The 15,698-nt window shown below is 41.9% G+C and overlaps 1 protein-coding gene across 1 annotated transcript; it reads left to right on the top strand.

The window, feature by feature from the left end:
* The first annotated feature begins 12,756 nt into the window (after nucleotides 1-12,756).
* LOC116244735 (dynein regulatory complex subunit 4-like) lies at nucleotides 12,757-13,653 on the top strand. Its single transcript, XM_031616624.1, has 2 exons — nucleotides 12,757-12,858; nucleotides 13,198-13,653. The coding sequence occupies exons 1-2, from the start codon at nucleotides 12,757-12,759 to the stop codon at nucleotides 13,651-13,653; spliced, it is 558 nt and encodes a 185-aa protein (XP_031472484.1).
* Nucleotides 13,654-15,698: the final 2,045 nt, after the last annotated feature.

Below are 15,698 nucleotides of genomic sequence, written 5' to 3'. Positions count from 1 at the left end.
GCATAGATCCTAAATACACTCATTCCTTACTTCGCCTCTGCCACTTTGTACGAGATGAATATCTGTTTAACTCCATTCATGATTTCTTTCTTTATATTGGGAGGAAACATCCGATGGACAATCGCTACATTATCCCACATTTACTGATCACATCTTCATGCTTGAGAACAATCTCATCGAGCATGTTCACATTCGATAGCTGCAATACATATTTTCTCAGTCGTAGAAACAGCCTGCACTTCTTGGGATCGTTGATCAGCAGCAGCGAGTTGAGAAGCTGAGACTCCAAGCTATGCTTTACGTGATAAATCCACGACTCTATGTCAGTGCATGCGTACTGACCAATTGAACGGTTTGGTGCTTCCTGTTGCAGATGAGGAACTACGCCCAACTATATCGGAACTCCGAGTGAACGTATTCCTTCAAGGCTTCGATTAGCTGAGCGATGAAGGAGTATATTGGAATCGATGTGCCTTATTTGGAGTTCTTTATTGGGGTGTTTGGGGATTTTGAACTATTTTTGGAGCAGCGATAGACCGGTCTCCATGTTATAACAGAAATATTAACTCAAAGAATAGATAAAATAGTAAACAACTATCAAACATCCAAAAGCCACCCTGAAATCAGCATAATTGTGAAAATTCGAAACGCAGGCCTTTGTTTAAGGGGGATGATCATAAAATTCAAATTATAATGTGAGATAGAAGCAAAATTCAAATTTGAAAAAACCGTTTTAGCGCTCAGGAGGGCTTCAACCTTATTAGTATAAGTAACCACCCCATCCATCAGGTTACGATAGAAATAAGCTGTCTATCTGATCATAGATTCATCAAATAGAGTTATTTCACTTCTGGTAATTGATCCTCTTTCCAAAAAATATGTATTAGTCTCATTATCTTCTTACCGTTCATCTCTCTTCCACCCATATACCGATTGACTATTTTTTGCTGTTTTTTCCCAAAATAAATAGCATATGCGTTCGTTATGCTTGTAATATTAACTCAAATTATTTGATGAAGGACCTACCCACCGCCCTCAATTCCGCCGCCTCCCTCTAGGCCAAAAAGGCCCAATGGAAGAAGCTATTCAAGAGTAGGATCATCCGCAGATATTCCCTGACCTCGAGGAGCAGTTCGAGGGGTGTGAGCTTGACTCGGACAAGACTTCATAGACCAGCAACGATAACCAAAATTACATCAATTATTTCGACTTCTCCTCTCTCTAATAATGATAGTATAATTACTTTACTGCTCATCACATTTGTGCTTAAAATTCAAATCATTTGGAAAAAAAAGAATGGACAATCCCATGAGTGATTAGGGTGTGACCCTGGACTGGACTTGATGGGAAGGAAAGATTGGGAAAGGTTAGAAAGTATTTGTAAAAAAATATCGGGAAGCGTGAATGGAGTTGTTTCATATGAATATTGGGGGATTAATTAATAAGATAAAAATCCTCTAAGATTAACCAATAAGGATATAGGAACCACATTATCGGCATTATCTTGAGACAGTTAGAAGCTTTATCAACCTTCTCGATAATAATCTTATATATAATCGATGAGGATGCAAAGTTGATATTTCTGAATGAAGAAAGTTCACTTCGCAACTATTTTAATCCATACCAACTTTCTCTCTTTCTGACGATTAGCCCTCAGTTACTGTCCTAAATGTTTAATTGGCTGCAATCATGAATATATCTCCAACACATCATCACCATCATCTCCATCCCTAAACAGACCACATAAACAATTTATATGAAGGATTTAGAGAAAGTAAAATCTTTCCGGTTTATGTATGTGTTCAGACATGAAAAATATTGCAGTGATCATATGGGATAAATCTTGGTGTTAGTCACTGAGTTAAACCGACAAAAAATAGTGCCAAATCACTCATAATGTAATCCAGAATAAATCCATAAGGATAGTTTGATGATATAATTACATTTTTTTTCTTGCTGACACTCGAAGGCAAATTAAAGCTAAACGCCAAAATATCAATCACCCAAAATTGACCAAAATTCTCACCGAAATGCTAATCTTGATGCAGATAAAGATGCAATGCCTGCAAAATAATATCAAAGTATTGTAAAGTTGTATGCTACTTGCTTGACCATTTATAAATAAGATTATAAATATAAACGAAGTAAAAATTGCCATTAAACTATAAAAAAAATAATTTTGTCAATCCCCTGCCCTATCTCTCTCTCCAAGCCTCCATATTGATAAAAATTAATGATTTTCGGCATATTTGTTATTTATTTTATTTCTTTAACTGGGATATAAATCTAAAAGTGAATAAAAGCCTGATGAATCAATTTTTTCCAAAATGATGCAACTCATTTTCATCATTTTTGGGACATATGTCTTTAAGGGATAACATCCAAAATACCGTAGGTAGTCCCTACAGCACCCTCCTCATGGTTGTTCTATACCTCATCTCCAAATGATTCCAAGCTTGCCAACAATGCAAATCAAGTCTTTTCTGAGTGATTTATGGTCGATACAGTTTGAATTTATTTTGGAAAATTCTCATTTCGGTGTGATAAGTTTAAAAACAAGGCAACATGATAAGAAAAAACCCACTTATCCTGCCTAAAAATTGAAAAAAGCCGATGAAACTTGGCCGCCTCACCTCCCAGACCCCCATCGGTCACCCTTATTTCAATCCAAAAGATAACGCTTGATTTATATCTTCATCTTTTTTTCTAAAACCTCCATCTAATCAAGGTCCTAGCCATATCGTAGCCACTCCAATACAGTCTATACGCACACTAATCCACTAGGACGGCTCGAGAGCGTGCGAATCGACGCCATAGAAGTTTATCGAAAGAAGTAAGAAAATTTTGGTACAAATCGGAAATAATCCTGAAAATGGATATAATATTTATTTATAGTTGGAAAAAAATGCAGAACAGAAAAGTTTTCATCTCCAGACCGAGAAAGTACTCGGAAGCAATTTCCGAGAAGGCTCATACCCTTCTTTATACCTACAAGTCTTCCGCTTGCCTCTCTAAAGTGGAAAGAAATTACGGCAATCTCATCATGGAATAATCCCAGCTCCCGCAAAGCAAATACACCATGGAAGCATAGGAAAAATCAACTGAGACAAGTTCTGAGTAAATGGGCAGCTTCTTCAACTTTGAGGAGCATCTAAGCGAATGTTGCGAAGAAATCTCATTTTAAATTTAAAGGGAATAAAAATTGCTCTACTCGACTTCGAGCAATGGCTCAACCTTCTTCATTCAGTGAGACTTGAAGGAATTCGGAGTTACTTAACTTATTTTTTTGATTTTTATCAAATTTTTCTATTTACATCCTTCCTTTATTATGCTTCAATTTTTCATCAAGAGGTAAAAATATAAACAAAAAGGATAACATCCTGCTTGGTAAAGCTCTCACATGATACTTTTTCCATCCCCTATGTGATTGCGACCCCCTTCAGCAATATTTCAGGCAACTGTTGAAAAAAATAAAAAAATAACATGCACTCAAAATCATTGATGGACGCAGGACAATCATAAATTCCCATAAAATTGTTACAATACTTCCGAATATATCATTTGACTTGTTTGGATTGTCCACAGGACCATCCGCGTAAATTTTTCAAGAATCGATCACCCGAATAATCGTGTAAAAATCATCCCCGGAAGGCTTCTTTTATGGTGGTCACGCGCTGGAGTATCCCACGGTATATATATTTTCCAGTTTTGATGATTTTGCTTAACGACCAGCAATAACCTCTAAGTAGCACAGCTTTTCAATATAATCTAAATTAATCATAGATTAAATTATAGCTAATTCTCTATCAAGAATTTATCGATATCAATCATCATAACTTCCCAACGTCAACACCATCAAACCTCCAAATCTTTACACTCGTGACAGAATATGGAAGCTTGAGATGATTGTGAACCTTTCGGAGGAAGAATACTTGCAATATATTTAGGCACTCAAGAAGGGTATTCAACTTATTTTTTCATTTTTTGGTATGGGACAAAGCAATCAACAATGGAGTTTTAATTAGGGCTCCGATATTATATATCATGCGAGGAAAGACTAACTCCATATACCGTCTCGCACAAGCATCCATAGATTTGATGTCCAACCACAAGCCAGCGATTCCTCTGGAGACCCAATGCCAAACATTCAACATACTTTCTGCTCTAAACTCGCTTCAGTTCGCATAGCTGAGGCTAAGCTAAAAGCAGCTTTTGAATGGGATTGGAATCCGCAACATACTGCTGTACAAGTCGCTTAGAATGACGATCTACCATCTACCGAAGGGAGAAGTGATGAAATTGCACGATCACCCTCAGATGCAGGTGGTGAACTATGTATTGAGGGGCAAGATGGAAGCCAAACTATACTCTCCCCTTCCTTAGGGCCTATATACCAGGGAAACGCATATACTCGCAGAGAAGGCCACTAAGTTTATAGACGGCGCACGAGGCACCAAAGATAACTTGCATTAGTTTACAGCCATAGAGCCTACCTTCTTTCTCGATATCATCTTTCCGGATTATGATGAAACAAGGCCTTGCACTCACTTCGAAGAAGACCCTTCCTTTTCATCCGAGCAAGGCAAAATAAAACTAAAGACAATAGACGACTACCACGTTGATTTCTACTAAATGTGATCATCATTATTTCCTATATGTTAAACTCTGTCCATTTTTTGTCGGTGATATTATGCTTTTGATTCAAAATTTGAATTTAGCTGCTTTTTAATCATAACAATAACTGCCCAATGGACGCCAACCAAGTCTCCCTACAGGCCTTCCAGGAAGAGGTCAGCAACTGGCAGCTCACCCTGCTCCGCGAGTCCAAAAAATTGAAACAGCTACGCACCATCTCCAAGAACAAGTTTCAACTCAACAGCATCGATATCACGCTCATCGAAATAGAATCAGAACTCATCCAGTACAAAAAGATTAGAGATAAAGTAACCCACCGTATGATGTAGAAATATGCCTCCAGTGTCGCACTCATTTAGGATTATACCGCACTCAGCAAAAGATTCATGGCCATCATGGAGAAGATAGGCGAAGCAGTCGAACAAGATAGGTTCAAGTAGACCACGCAAAATGAACCTTAGGCGGAAAATACAAATCCCAACATGAGCCAAACCAAAGGGAAACACTTTTTGCAGGAAACCTTTACTCATAAGGTTTCGAAATAACCTTCACGCAAAAAGGCACGATCAACCATCACAACCACCAAACAATTGACGGAATTGCTGAGAAAGGATAGTAGGAACATGCATAGCAAACAGAAAAACGGATTAAAGATATCAAAACCTTCCTCAAATCTGCTAGGACTGGAGCTAGAAGAGGAAGAAGATCTTTCTGACATTCGCTATCAACTAAAATAGATCAAATCCATGATGATTCAGATCGAAAATTAAATCAAATTCCACTCTCACGAAGAAGTAGAAAGAGAAGTAGGCAAATTGACCCACGCGGGCAAGAAACTTAGCAACTAGATCAAGACTTTGCGAGAAGATAACCAATTCATTCTGGCAAGGCTTCAAAACATCAGTACCAGCTTTTCCATTTAGAGGACTAGATAAACCACGAAAAGACGATCCAGGCATAGATGATAAAGCAATTCGAGTTGGGAAAGGACAATAAGGCCCTAATATCTGAGCTTTCCAAGTCCAAAAACACGGCAGATGAGGTTTCTGAGTGGGTGCGTGTGAGAATTTGACTTTATTTCTATTTTTTGTGATGATATATGATATGAATCATTCACTATTTTTTCACATGTTTTGGGTCGAAACATGGAAGATGCTTATGTTGAGGGTCCTGGCGATGTGCCTGCATGCAGTTGTCACGAAGTAACAGTATTCAAGCACGGTGAATGCAGCCACTACGTAGACAAATGTGCAGCTGCAGACCAAACCTTGTCCGAAGAAAATGTAAACTAAATAAAAAAGATAGTACGAGGGAAAGCGATGCCGAAGACAAGCACTGAAGGCTGGAACTGTTGGAATTTAGATTCAGTGACTGTGCATAAAAGCGTGTAGGAGATTGTTCGTGCCATGGTGAAACCGATGCTGATGAGGATGGGCGCAGGGTATTGCCAAATAAGAGTGGAATAGACAGCGATCACGTACACGCTGCCTCCAATGACGCCCAAATGGATGAGGTCGAACATAGATTTACCTACATTTTTGGTAAAGTTTTTGCCAGCCAGCGAAATTATGGACAGAGCTTGAACTAAATATTGTAATGATTACTTAAGCCGCGATGCAAACGGAAATGGCAATCCACTCACTTGTTATTTGCTCTTCTCCGAAAGCGGTGAACTTGGTCCTCCAAATTTACTGTCCAAAGACGGCTGAAAAGAAGGCGAACATCCAAATAAGTGGGATTCCATCATCGACAGCGTTGACTTTTCCGAGGATCATCAGTCCATCAGAGTAGTATTGGCACCATGCTGAGATGTAGAAGCTAAAAGTGACTCCTACTGTGAACACCCATAGCAGAATGTCGAAGTTTTAAAGGCAAATGATTCTAGCCATTCCCACCGCTAGACAGACTAGGCCAAGGGCATCGCATCCGTGGTCCATTATCATTCCCAAAGGCGTGCTATTATGAAGCCTCCTCGCCTGTTTGCCGTCCACGTTGTCAAGCGTTTGGTACAAAAACACTCCAAATCCATGCAACCACAGTGACCACTTTGGCGCATCTGATCCAAAAGGTCCCTGCATTACCAAGATGATGGTGGTGATGGCGTGGATCAGAAGTCCAGCAACGGTGATCGTGTTTGGCGCCCATGTCTTGGGGACGACCTTGATGATTTGGTCTGCAAGCGGCGACCAGATATTGTTGTATGAGAAGGAGATGTTTCCTCCCTTGTACTTGAAGGTCCTTATCTTGTGCTCTCCCTCGGCTGTGATATAGTGACTCATCAATTAAATATGCAACAACGTTGATAATTGTTAATCATAAGCCTTATAAGTATCTAAGCAAATCTTACCCCATAAATAACCAATAAATAACATATAAATGCCATAATCATCAATCTTGACAGCTATCCAGTTTCTGTTTCTTGGTAGTAGGATGATTAAGTCTGGAAAACGCTACTCCAACGAAACCAAATTCTATCATTAGGAAGTTCTTCCATGTCTTTCCAGGATGCATGCTATGTTCTCTTCTGTGACTGACCACATAGTCCATATACCGATTGACTGGCTTCACTCCTCCATGCTTGAAATAGTAGTCTACTTTTACCCTCTGTCCCCAGATGTGTCTATATTATTTGTGAGTCCTCCAGGCATACTGGGCCCTTGTTTCTCCTTTTTACAGCGGAGCATTCAATGTCTTTCTTGGAATGAAGTCACTGTATGTGTAAGGCTAGAATTCTTAGAGAAAAATAGCTTATGCTTGCGTATCGGTGGTGGCTGTTACTGATTTCAAATGGTCTGCCACCTGCATTCCGATTTCGTCTACTAGTTAGTTCCCAATCCGTCTCACCTATTGCGGAGTAATAGGTTAGGTCAGAGGCTTAAGGGCATTATGATTGCGATCTCGGATTATGGTGAAGACCATACGACGAATAAACCGAATCGATAGGAAGGAAAGCAACTAGCAAAACTCTCTCTCTTTGGCTTGGCCAAAGACATTAGGATCCAGTCCGATATAGCTCAAGTATTTCCGCATTCCAAACACCATGAAATTGTAGTTTCTGTTCTTCTAAAAGGCTTAGAAGTCTTCAGCTGCCTCAGAAATAGTCATCAGGAACTATTTCTCATCGATGTCTAGAGTTTCATCATCCTGCACGCTCATTTCTGGAGCCACTCCATCGTCATCGGCATCAAGTTGTTGGTTCTGTGCTGCTTCTTTTTTAATGCTTTTGTAGACCTGGTGAAACTGGAAGTATTTATCAGCCAATTTCGGAAAAATACTGGAGAGGTACTCCTTAAAACCAAGGACGATATTCTCGTAGTCGTCGTTGAGCCACTTCATGACTGCTTAGGAGAAAAGAACGCCATAGAGAATGGCCACTTGCGAGTGAACGGCCTTTATTGTGCTCACTTGGGGCTTGCTGTCACCGTGGGTTATTAATACCCGCTTGATTAGGTCGTAAAAAGGAAAACCGAAGTGTTCCTCGTATATTAGCTTTTCATTTGCTTTTGCCATCATCTCTAGAAAAGACTCATTGCGTTCTTCCTTCTCCAAGCGTTGCAAATGTTGATCAATACGTTTATTTCTTCCATTTTCTTCGATATCTTCAGATTCCAGTTCATCTTCTGATTGCTTGGGCAATTCCTGGAACATATTCCTCAATGAGGCCGCCATTTACTCTGGCAATTTGGCACAAATTTTCTCAACAGAAGCCGCATTTTCGCCACCGAGGATGTACTTGATCGACTCTGTGTCATTCTCCTCGAAGAGATACTTGATCTGTTCGGCTAAGTCCTCCTGCTCTTCCATCTACAGACAATATTGATTATTATATACCCATAAACAATTCAAACTATCAACCCCTTTAAATACCTTACCTCCATCCGCCAATCCCCACATTTATATCCCTCCTTCCGATCCCTATTCTCCTGGGATTTGGACCGGACGGCAGGAAAGATGATTATAATAAGTTACAAATGAGCGATATCGGAGCAGTCCGGGGATAGGTGCTCGAGAAATACAAGGAGCTCTGTCGCAAGATCAATCACGAACCCAATACCAGCTTCGTCCGCAATTTCGCAGCAATCCCCGCCAAGAGCTTCTACCTCGACCTCATCTTCCGCGGAAATGACAAACTCAACTTCGCCAATAGGTTCACCGATAGAGATCTCATCCTCCTCACCTCGGCCCTGTAAACCCACGAAAAGGTATCAATCCACAGAATCAGCTCGTCCGCCATGTCGACCTCTCCTTCAACGAACTCACAGATGTTGGACTGTAAATCTTCGCAAAATACCTTGAGAAGTGCCCCAATCTGGAAAGCCTCAACCTGCAGGGGAACGCGATCGGCCCAGCCAGTGCAGAGCTGGTTTCTGCTGCCCTCGCCCACTCGGAAACCATCAAATACTTGAATCTGCAGTTCAACAAGGTAGCCACTGCCGGCGCAATCGTAGATCTTTCCCCACGTAGAGCATCACCAAGAACCTCCTTTTCTCCAGCAGCGAAGAACAGGGCCGCTCCTTGGAGGAGCTAAACCTAGGTGACACCGGCTTGGACATCGACGGAGTCATTTGCGTGACTAGTGTCCTCAACTGGAACAACAGTTCCCTCCGTTCTCTCAACCTCGACGCTCCTGAGTACAAGAGCATCGGGCAGGAATGCGCGATCCACTTCGCGAAGATGCTGCAGGTGAACCGAGGGCTGGAGAAGCTGAGTCTGCGCAAGAACCAGCTGAACTGCGACGCCATTTACACCATCAAGCAGCTCTGCCTTTAGAACAACCGGCTCCGCGTGCTTGACCTGGCTGCCAACCGCATCGCCTTCAAGGGAGCAGAAGCCATCCATGACATCCTCACCTCCAAGTTTTGCGTACTGGAGGCCTCAATCTATCTGCCAACCGCCTTGGCCACTACGGAGCCAAAGCCATCTCCCAAGCTTTAGCCAAAAACAGGACATTAGTCCACCTGGATCTCACCAGGAACAGCATCGACGATAACGGCCTGAAGATGTTGGCTGAGTCTCTGGAGACCAACGATAGTCTGGTTTCTCTGAAGCTCTACTTCAACGATTTCGGACAGCAATCGTTGCGTGAGTTCCACAAGTTGGCCAAGAGGATGGAGAAGGTGACCACCTATTGGGATTTCACCACCTACGTGGTCGACAACGAGATACAAATGGCCCAAATCGATAATTACATCAAGTACGATGTGGAGGTCTCCCGCAAGTACTACTGCTGATCCCCCACATTATACCCATACCATCTATATTATCATCATGTATATATACCAAAAAATGGATCACTTGTCGATGTTTAGATTCAACCACATGCTCTCATTGTCAGGGTAACCGTCCACCTTGAACTTAGCATTAGAGACGCTTCCGTAGAAGAGAGGATCTAAGGTTAGCCTGAATGCATCGTCGAGCATCCTTGGCAGCAGCATCGCCAATAATTTACTCGATTACTCAATGCAAGGATTTGTATTGACTTCTATCAGCCAAGGATAGCCGGCTTGGTCGATCATGAAATCATACCCGAACACTTGGAAGCTAAATTTACGGTTATTTGGGTTTAGCAGTTTGCTTGTCGCCTTTAGAGAGACCCTGATGTCATCGTGGATGCCTTTTAGTGCCTCTTCGAAGCTCAATCCCTGCTTCTCCATCTCTCCACGCAAATGCTTGAAGGAAAGTTGATTTCCATCAGCGACACAGCCATAACCTTAAGAGAACTTTTGAACTGCGTTGTTGGTGAGATGCATAAAGGTGTTGTTTTCGGGCGAATCCGTACATGAGTATTCAAGCGAGCTAAGACGCACGTAGCCTTCCTTAAAGACGTATCCCTTGAGATTGTGGGTAACAAGCACCCAGATGCGGATATCGAACTTGTGCTTCATGATCAGCATGGGTTTTTCAAGATACTTTTGCACGAGGAAGCGATCAGTGCGAATGATGGCTGGTCCGCGGGGGATCACCCTGATGAACTGGTTCCCATCAAAGGAGCTCTCCTCCCTCCGCTAGCGCACCTCTCGGTTGGCTGGATCCCGCATCAAGACCGACTGTTGGATCTGCTCGCTGTTTCGCTTTATATAGTCTACCTTTGTGGGCGAGTCCTACTCGGTTTCCTTACGGAGGGCCCTCTAGACGTAACCGCAGAGATTGTCACTCACGAACTTAAGGAGTGCATCCAAACGCGAAAAGACTTGAATTCCACGGCCTCTGTTGAGGAAAGTAGGCTTAACTATCCACAAATACTCTCCTTATTCATCTAAAAACACCTAACTAATAGGCGGCGCCTTTCCCAGAATCTTTTTAAGCTGAAATATGGTAAAAGATACATTAGAATTGCAAAAGATTCTTTTGAGTTTGAGCTTGGCCTGTTGTATGTCAGTTTCTGTCTGCGCTCCATTCTTGGTTTTGAGCCTCTCAGGATAATACTTTTCATAAGTGTCTGTGAACTGTTTGAGCAGCATCATGTTGCATTCATCCTTGGCATTGAGCAGGTAGGTGGGCGGTACAATTTTCCACACATTAAGTCCATTCTTTTGGCAGTAGTGCTACAAGTTTCTAAACAGCATTTCCTTATTGGACAAAGCCTCATGGAACTAGAACTGGTTCATCAGCCCACGGTAGAGTCCTGACTCGATGAGTCGCTCGTACTTCATGCCCTTCTGGTCCTGCTGCCACTTGAAGTTCAGAAATGCAGAAGTACTGTCATCGGACTCCACCCATGTTGCCCGGTGGGAAAGCACTCGTCGCACTAGGCCTTCGTTGTTGCCCTTTCCGAGGTAATACTGAATGGTGGAATGGATACAGTGAGCTGTTTGGGTGGAGCGATCGGCTTGAGGACCACTTGATTGTTATTTTGATGCGGTTTTGCGACGGATATGCATCGAGTGGAAGTGGAGTTGTACTGTTGGGCGTTGGGAGTTTTGGGGAGAGAAGATTGGTAGAAGGGATGCTTGTTCAGCTCCTTCGGTTTATTAAACAGCATGTGAACGAATTAAAATTATTCCATCCGTCTAAACATCCACAATGCTCAATTGAAAATTAGATGAATGATACATTTACAGAGGAAAAAAGAAAGATGGCTGGATTAGATGCAATCCTATCGATAAATGGGAATGGAAAAGGATTACAGTTGAATGTAGGGAAGAAGATTCAAAGGCAGAAAGAGTGAAAAACAGATCATAGGTAGGATTAGCTCTTTTTTGGAAGTTTATTGGTTATTATTCTATCAAAAATATGTTGAAAATTAGCATATTCTATAGATATAATCTTTGCATTTCGGTTCAACCGTCATCTCAAGCATAATCCACCACCTTATCATCACCTATTGCATCTATATGATCAATTTTATAATAAAGACCAATCTTTTTCTTCTTACTCTTTCCATTCTTGCCAATCACACCCAAAACCTCCACTTCCATTCCTCTCTGTCTGCTATTTCCCTACAGGCAAAAAACTCCTCGACAGGGAATCGAACCCTGGTTCTCGGATTTAGAGTCCGATGTCCTGACCATTGAACGACCGAGGATAGTTACAACTTCTGCTCCTGGTTGGCTTATATTATCTCGCGATGATCCTGGCTCATTTAAACAGCATCCCTGGAAGCAAAATATAACTTATATTTGTATGCCTCCCAAGAAGCAGAAGAAGGAGTAAGAACCCGATGACGAGTTCATGAAGATGATAGCACCCTAACTGGAAAGCAACCTCAAGCTCTACAAGGAGAAGGTCGGCGAGATCAAGTCCAAGCGCAACTACATCCAGATGGACCGAGACATGGTCGAACAGTTCTACCATAACACCGAACTCGAGATAGAGGAACTCAAAACAGAAATACTCAACCGCTAGACCGAAGGCGAGAACATGCAACTCGCCCACAACACAGAGGTCAAGGTCTTTCTGCAGAAATTGAAGCTCCTCGAGTACGAACAGGAAAAGGCCAACATGAGCATCGACAAGGATGGCGAGGAGGCCAAGCTCAAGGAGAACAAGTACTATGAGGACCGCATGAAGGACATGAAGAAGCGCAAACAGGATCTCAAGAAGGACCTCGTTGATTAGGAAAAAAAACATATAGAAAAGACCGAAATCACAGAGCAGGACCACAAGCGCAAGGAGGCATTCATGGTGGAGGGCCACGATAACCAGCTCTTCGAGATGGAGAAGGATTATGAGGCTAAACTTGCACGCATGAAAGAGGAACTAGAACTAAAGCAACGTGTTGAGGTCCACGAGCTCGAAGAAAGAAAAAATTTGCATATCAACTAGCTCATGCGAAACCACGAAGAAGCCTTTGCAGAACTCAAGAATTACTACAACTAGATCACACGCGATAACCTCAAACTCATCAAGGAACACAAGGCAGAAATCAAACGCATCAATGAAGAATCCGAAAAAAACAAGAAAAAGATATTCTAGCTGCGCAACTCCAACAACTAACTCAAAGACCCCCTCAAGAAGGACGGATTAGAGCGGGACAAACTCAAATCACTGCTTCGCCAGTTCGAGAAACACAAGATGAGCAGATAGAATTACAAAAGCAAACTCATCACCATCCGAGAAAAGGTCATCAAGATCGAAAAGGAGTTCGCTGAGCTCAGCGAAAAGTACGACAAAGTTGTACTGGATCGCAAGGATCTCAAGAACAAGTTCGACAAACTGACCAACGAAGTCAAAAAACATGCGGAAATGTACAACGTAGTCCTCTCACGCAAGCTGGAAACAGAGCTTGAACAGCTGGAACAGAAAGAGGCACAGTTGCATCAGCTTATGCAGAACTCTGCTCTGGAGCCCAAACTGGTGGAGGAGATCAAAGGGAAGGTGAAAGAGTCGATCGAGAACAAAAACCTCACCATTAAGAACCTGAAGTACAGCATCCACCATGCAACCAAGGCCTACAACGACGCCATTCGAGTCTACGAAGCCAAGCTGGTGCAGTTCGGCATCCCTGCCGAGGAGCTCGGCTTCCAACCACTGCAGACCATCACCAGCACGATGCCAGCAGGCCTCGTCTCCAGCTGATCTCATCATTATCATTACCACCATCCCAGCAAACGCAGAACATAAGATATAATTATCTTCTTAAATTCCGACCACTCCATGCCATCAGCTTCAAAGACTATCATTAATTACATTTATAATAGAAATTTCATGTGATGATGAGACTTAATGTCGTTTGGATCAGTCCTAAGTCTCTCCATCGCAGAACACCCACCATATGGTCCTCTATGGGTTTTCTTGTTCTGAAAGAGTATTTTTAAACGTTTGCTTCTTGTTATCCTTTAAGTCCTGATACTAGGGTTTCGTCAGTTGATGGTTAACAAACTTTTGATAAAACTGAGTCCAACAGTAAATCCACATTGAACGGGGGTGGTTGATTGGATCAATCTTGTCTGTGGTCTTCTTCACGAACTCCTCCATGCTACCTTAAGTATCAAAGGTATGTAGCCAATCACCAATGTTGATCACGCCCGCCCAAGCTTGAAGTGTCACCCATTTGCCTAGATTTTCGTCAAAGATGTAGTTAACAAAGTGCTACTGAGGCCCAAAGCGGTAGCTGATGAACTTGGAAGTTTTGAGGGCTCTGAGGAATTTAGGGTATGGATTAAACATACCGTCCTTGAGTGGTATCATGAGTTCGAAGTTTTATTGCCCATTTGGAGATCTGAACCTTAGCTGCCTTATCTGTCTTCCTGTGAGATTCGTATAATTATCGTGAATAGCATCAGAGGTTTCACTGCAGCTGGACTGCGTTCTCCAGAGGAGTTAACCCTCAATACCTGGGAAACTCCATGAACAAAACATCTTACTGGTGGCTTTCCCAGCTACTATCCGCCAAGTCATATTTTTTAATAAGGTAGCCAATTTTTTCTATGCATTTTACATTAGATCCAAGGCCTACAACTACATCATCTCGCGAAGGATATCAGTTTCCAACGATTGAAGACCATCACGATGCCAGAAGGCCTATTATCCAGCTGATTCTCCTCACTATCATTGGCACAATCCCCCAATAAGCAAAGAAAATAGAATAAAATTGCCTGATTGATTTATCTGTGTTAGATCTACCCAATCACTTCAATTCCAAGTGCTCAGACAAAAACCCTCAAAGAAAATATTGGTTTGCTTTATCAATTTCATATGATTTATATTTGATGTTTAGATCAGTCCTACATGATGACTTCCCCATCGCAATAGATCTCCCAGACTTGGCGTCCATTCTGGTTCTGCTCAGTAAATGTATCTTCGAACTGAGTCCTTTTGGCTGCCTTAACTTGTACATCAATCGGTTAGTTCTATAACAGTTGATGGTTAACGAACTTTTGAATAAACTGAGTCCAGTAGTATATCCACATTGAACGGGGATGATTGATAGGATCAATCGTGTTTGTGGTATTCCTCACGAACTGCTCCATGCTCCCGTGAGTATCAAAGGTATGCAGCCAATCACCGAGGCTAATCACATTCTCCCAAGCTTGAAGTGGCACCCATCTCTTCAGCTTTTTATCACGTATGTATGTCGTGAAGTGCTCAGGAGGCCCAAAGCGGAAGGTGATCAATTCAGAAGTTTTAAGCGAATGAAGGATGTTGGCGTGATTACTAAACATGCCATCACGAAGTTATAAATGGAGATGAGGTGTGATTTCACCGTTGATAATCTCATGGATCCTCCTGACCGGTCTTTGTGTAAGATTCGTATAAATGTCTTGAATAGTCTCAAAGGTCTCAATGCAGCTGGACTGCACTTGCCAGAGTTGAGGGCCCTGCCTACCTGGGAAATTCCATGAGCAGAGCATTTTCTAGGTGGCTAGTGTAGCAACTGTCCGCCAAGTCATAATTTTAATAAGGTAGCCAATTTTTTCTATGGCATTTTAGATCAGATCAAGAATATAATAGAACTGAGTATTGAGTTTATCGATCGCTATATGCAGAATGTATAAATTAATGATCGAACGGACTATGTTTGAGCTAATGCTGACAAATGCTAAAATAATTAAAAATCATTTTAAATGTTTTAGAAATTTTATTGACTCTTATTTCTCGATCAATTAATCATTTAAGTTCTA

Source organism: Nymphaea colorata, unplaced genomic scaffold, assembly GCF_008831285.2.
Source record: "Nymphaea colorata isolate Beijing-Zhang1983 unplaced genomic scaffold, ASM883128v2 scaffold0287, whole genome shotgun sequence".
Taxonomy (NCBI): domain Eukaryota; kingdom Viridiplantae; phylum Streptophyta; class Magnoliopsida; order Nymphaeales; family Nymphaeaceae; genus Nymphaea; species Nymphaea colorata.
This window is presented reverse-complemented; position numbering and strand designations above follow the sequence as displayed.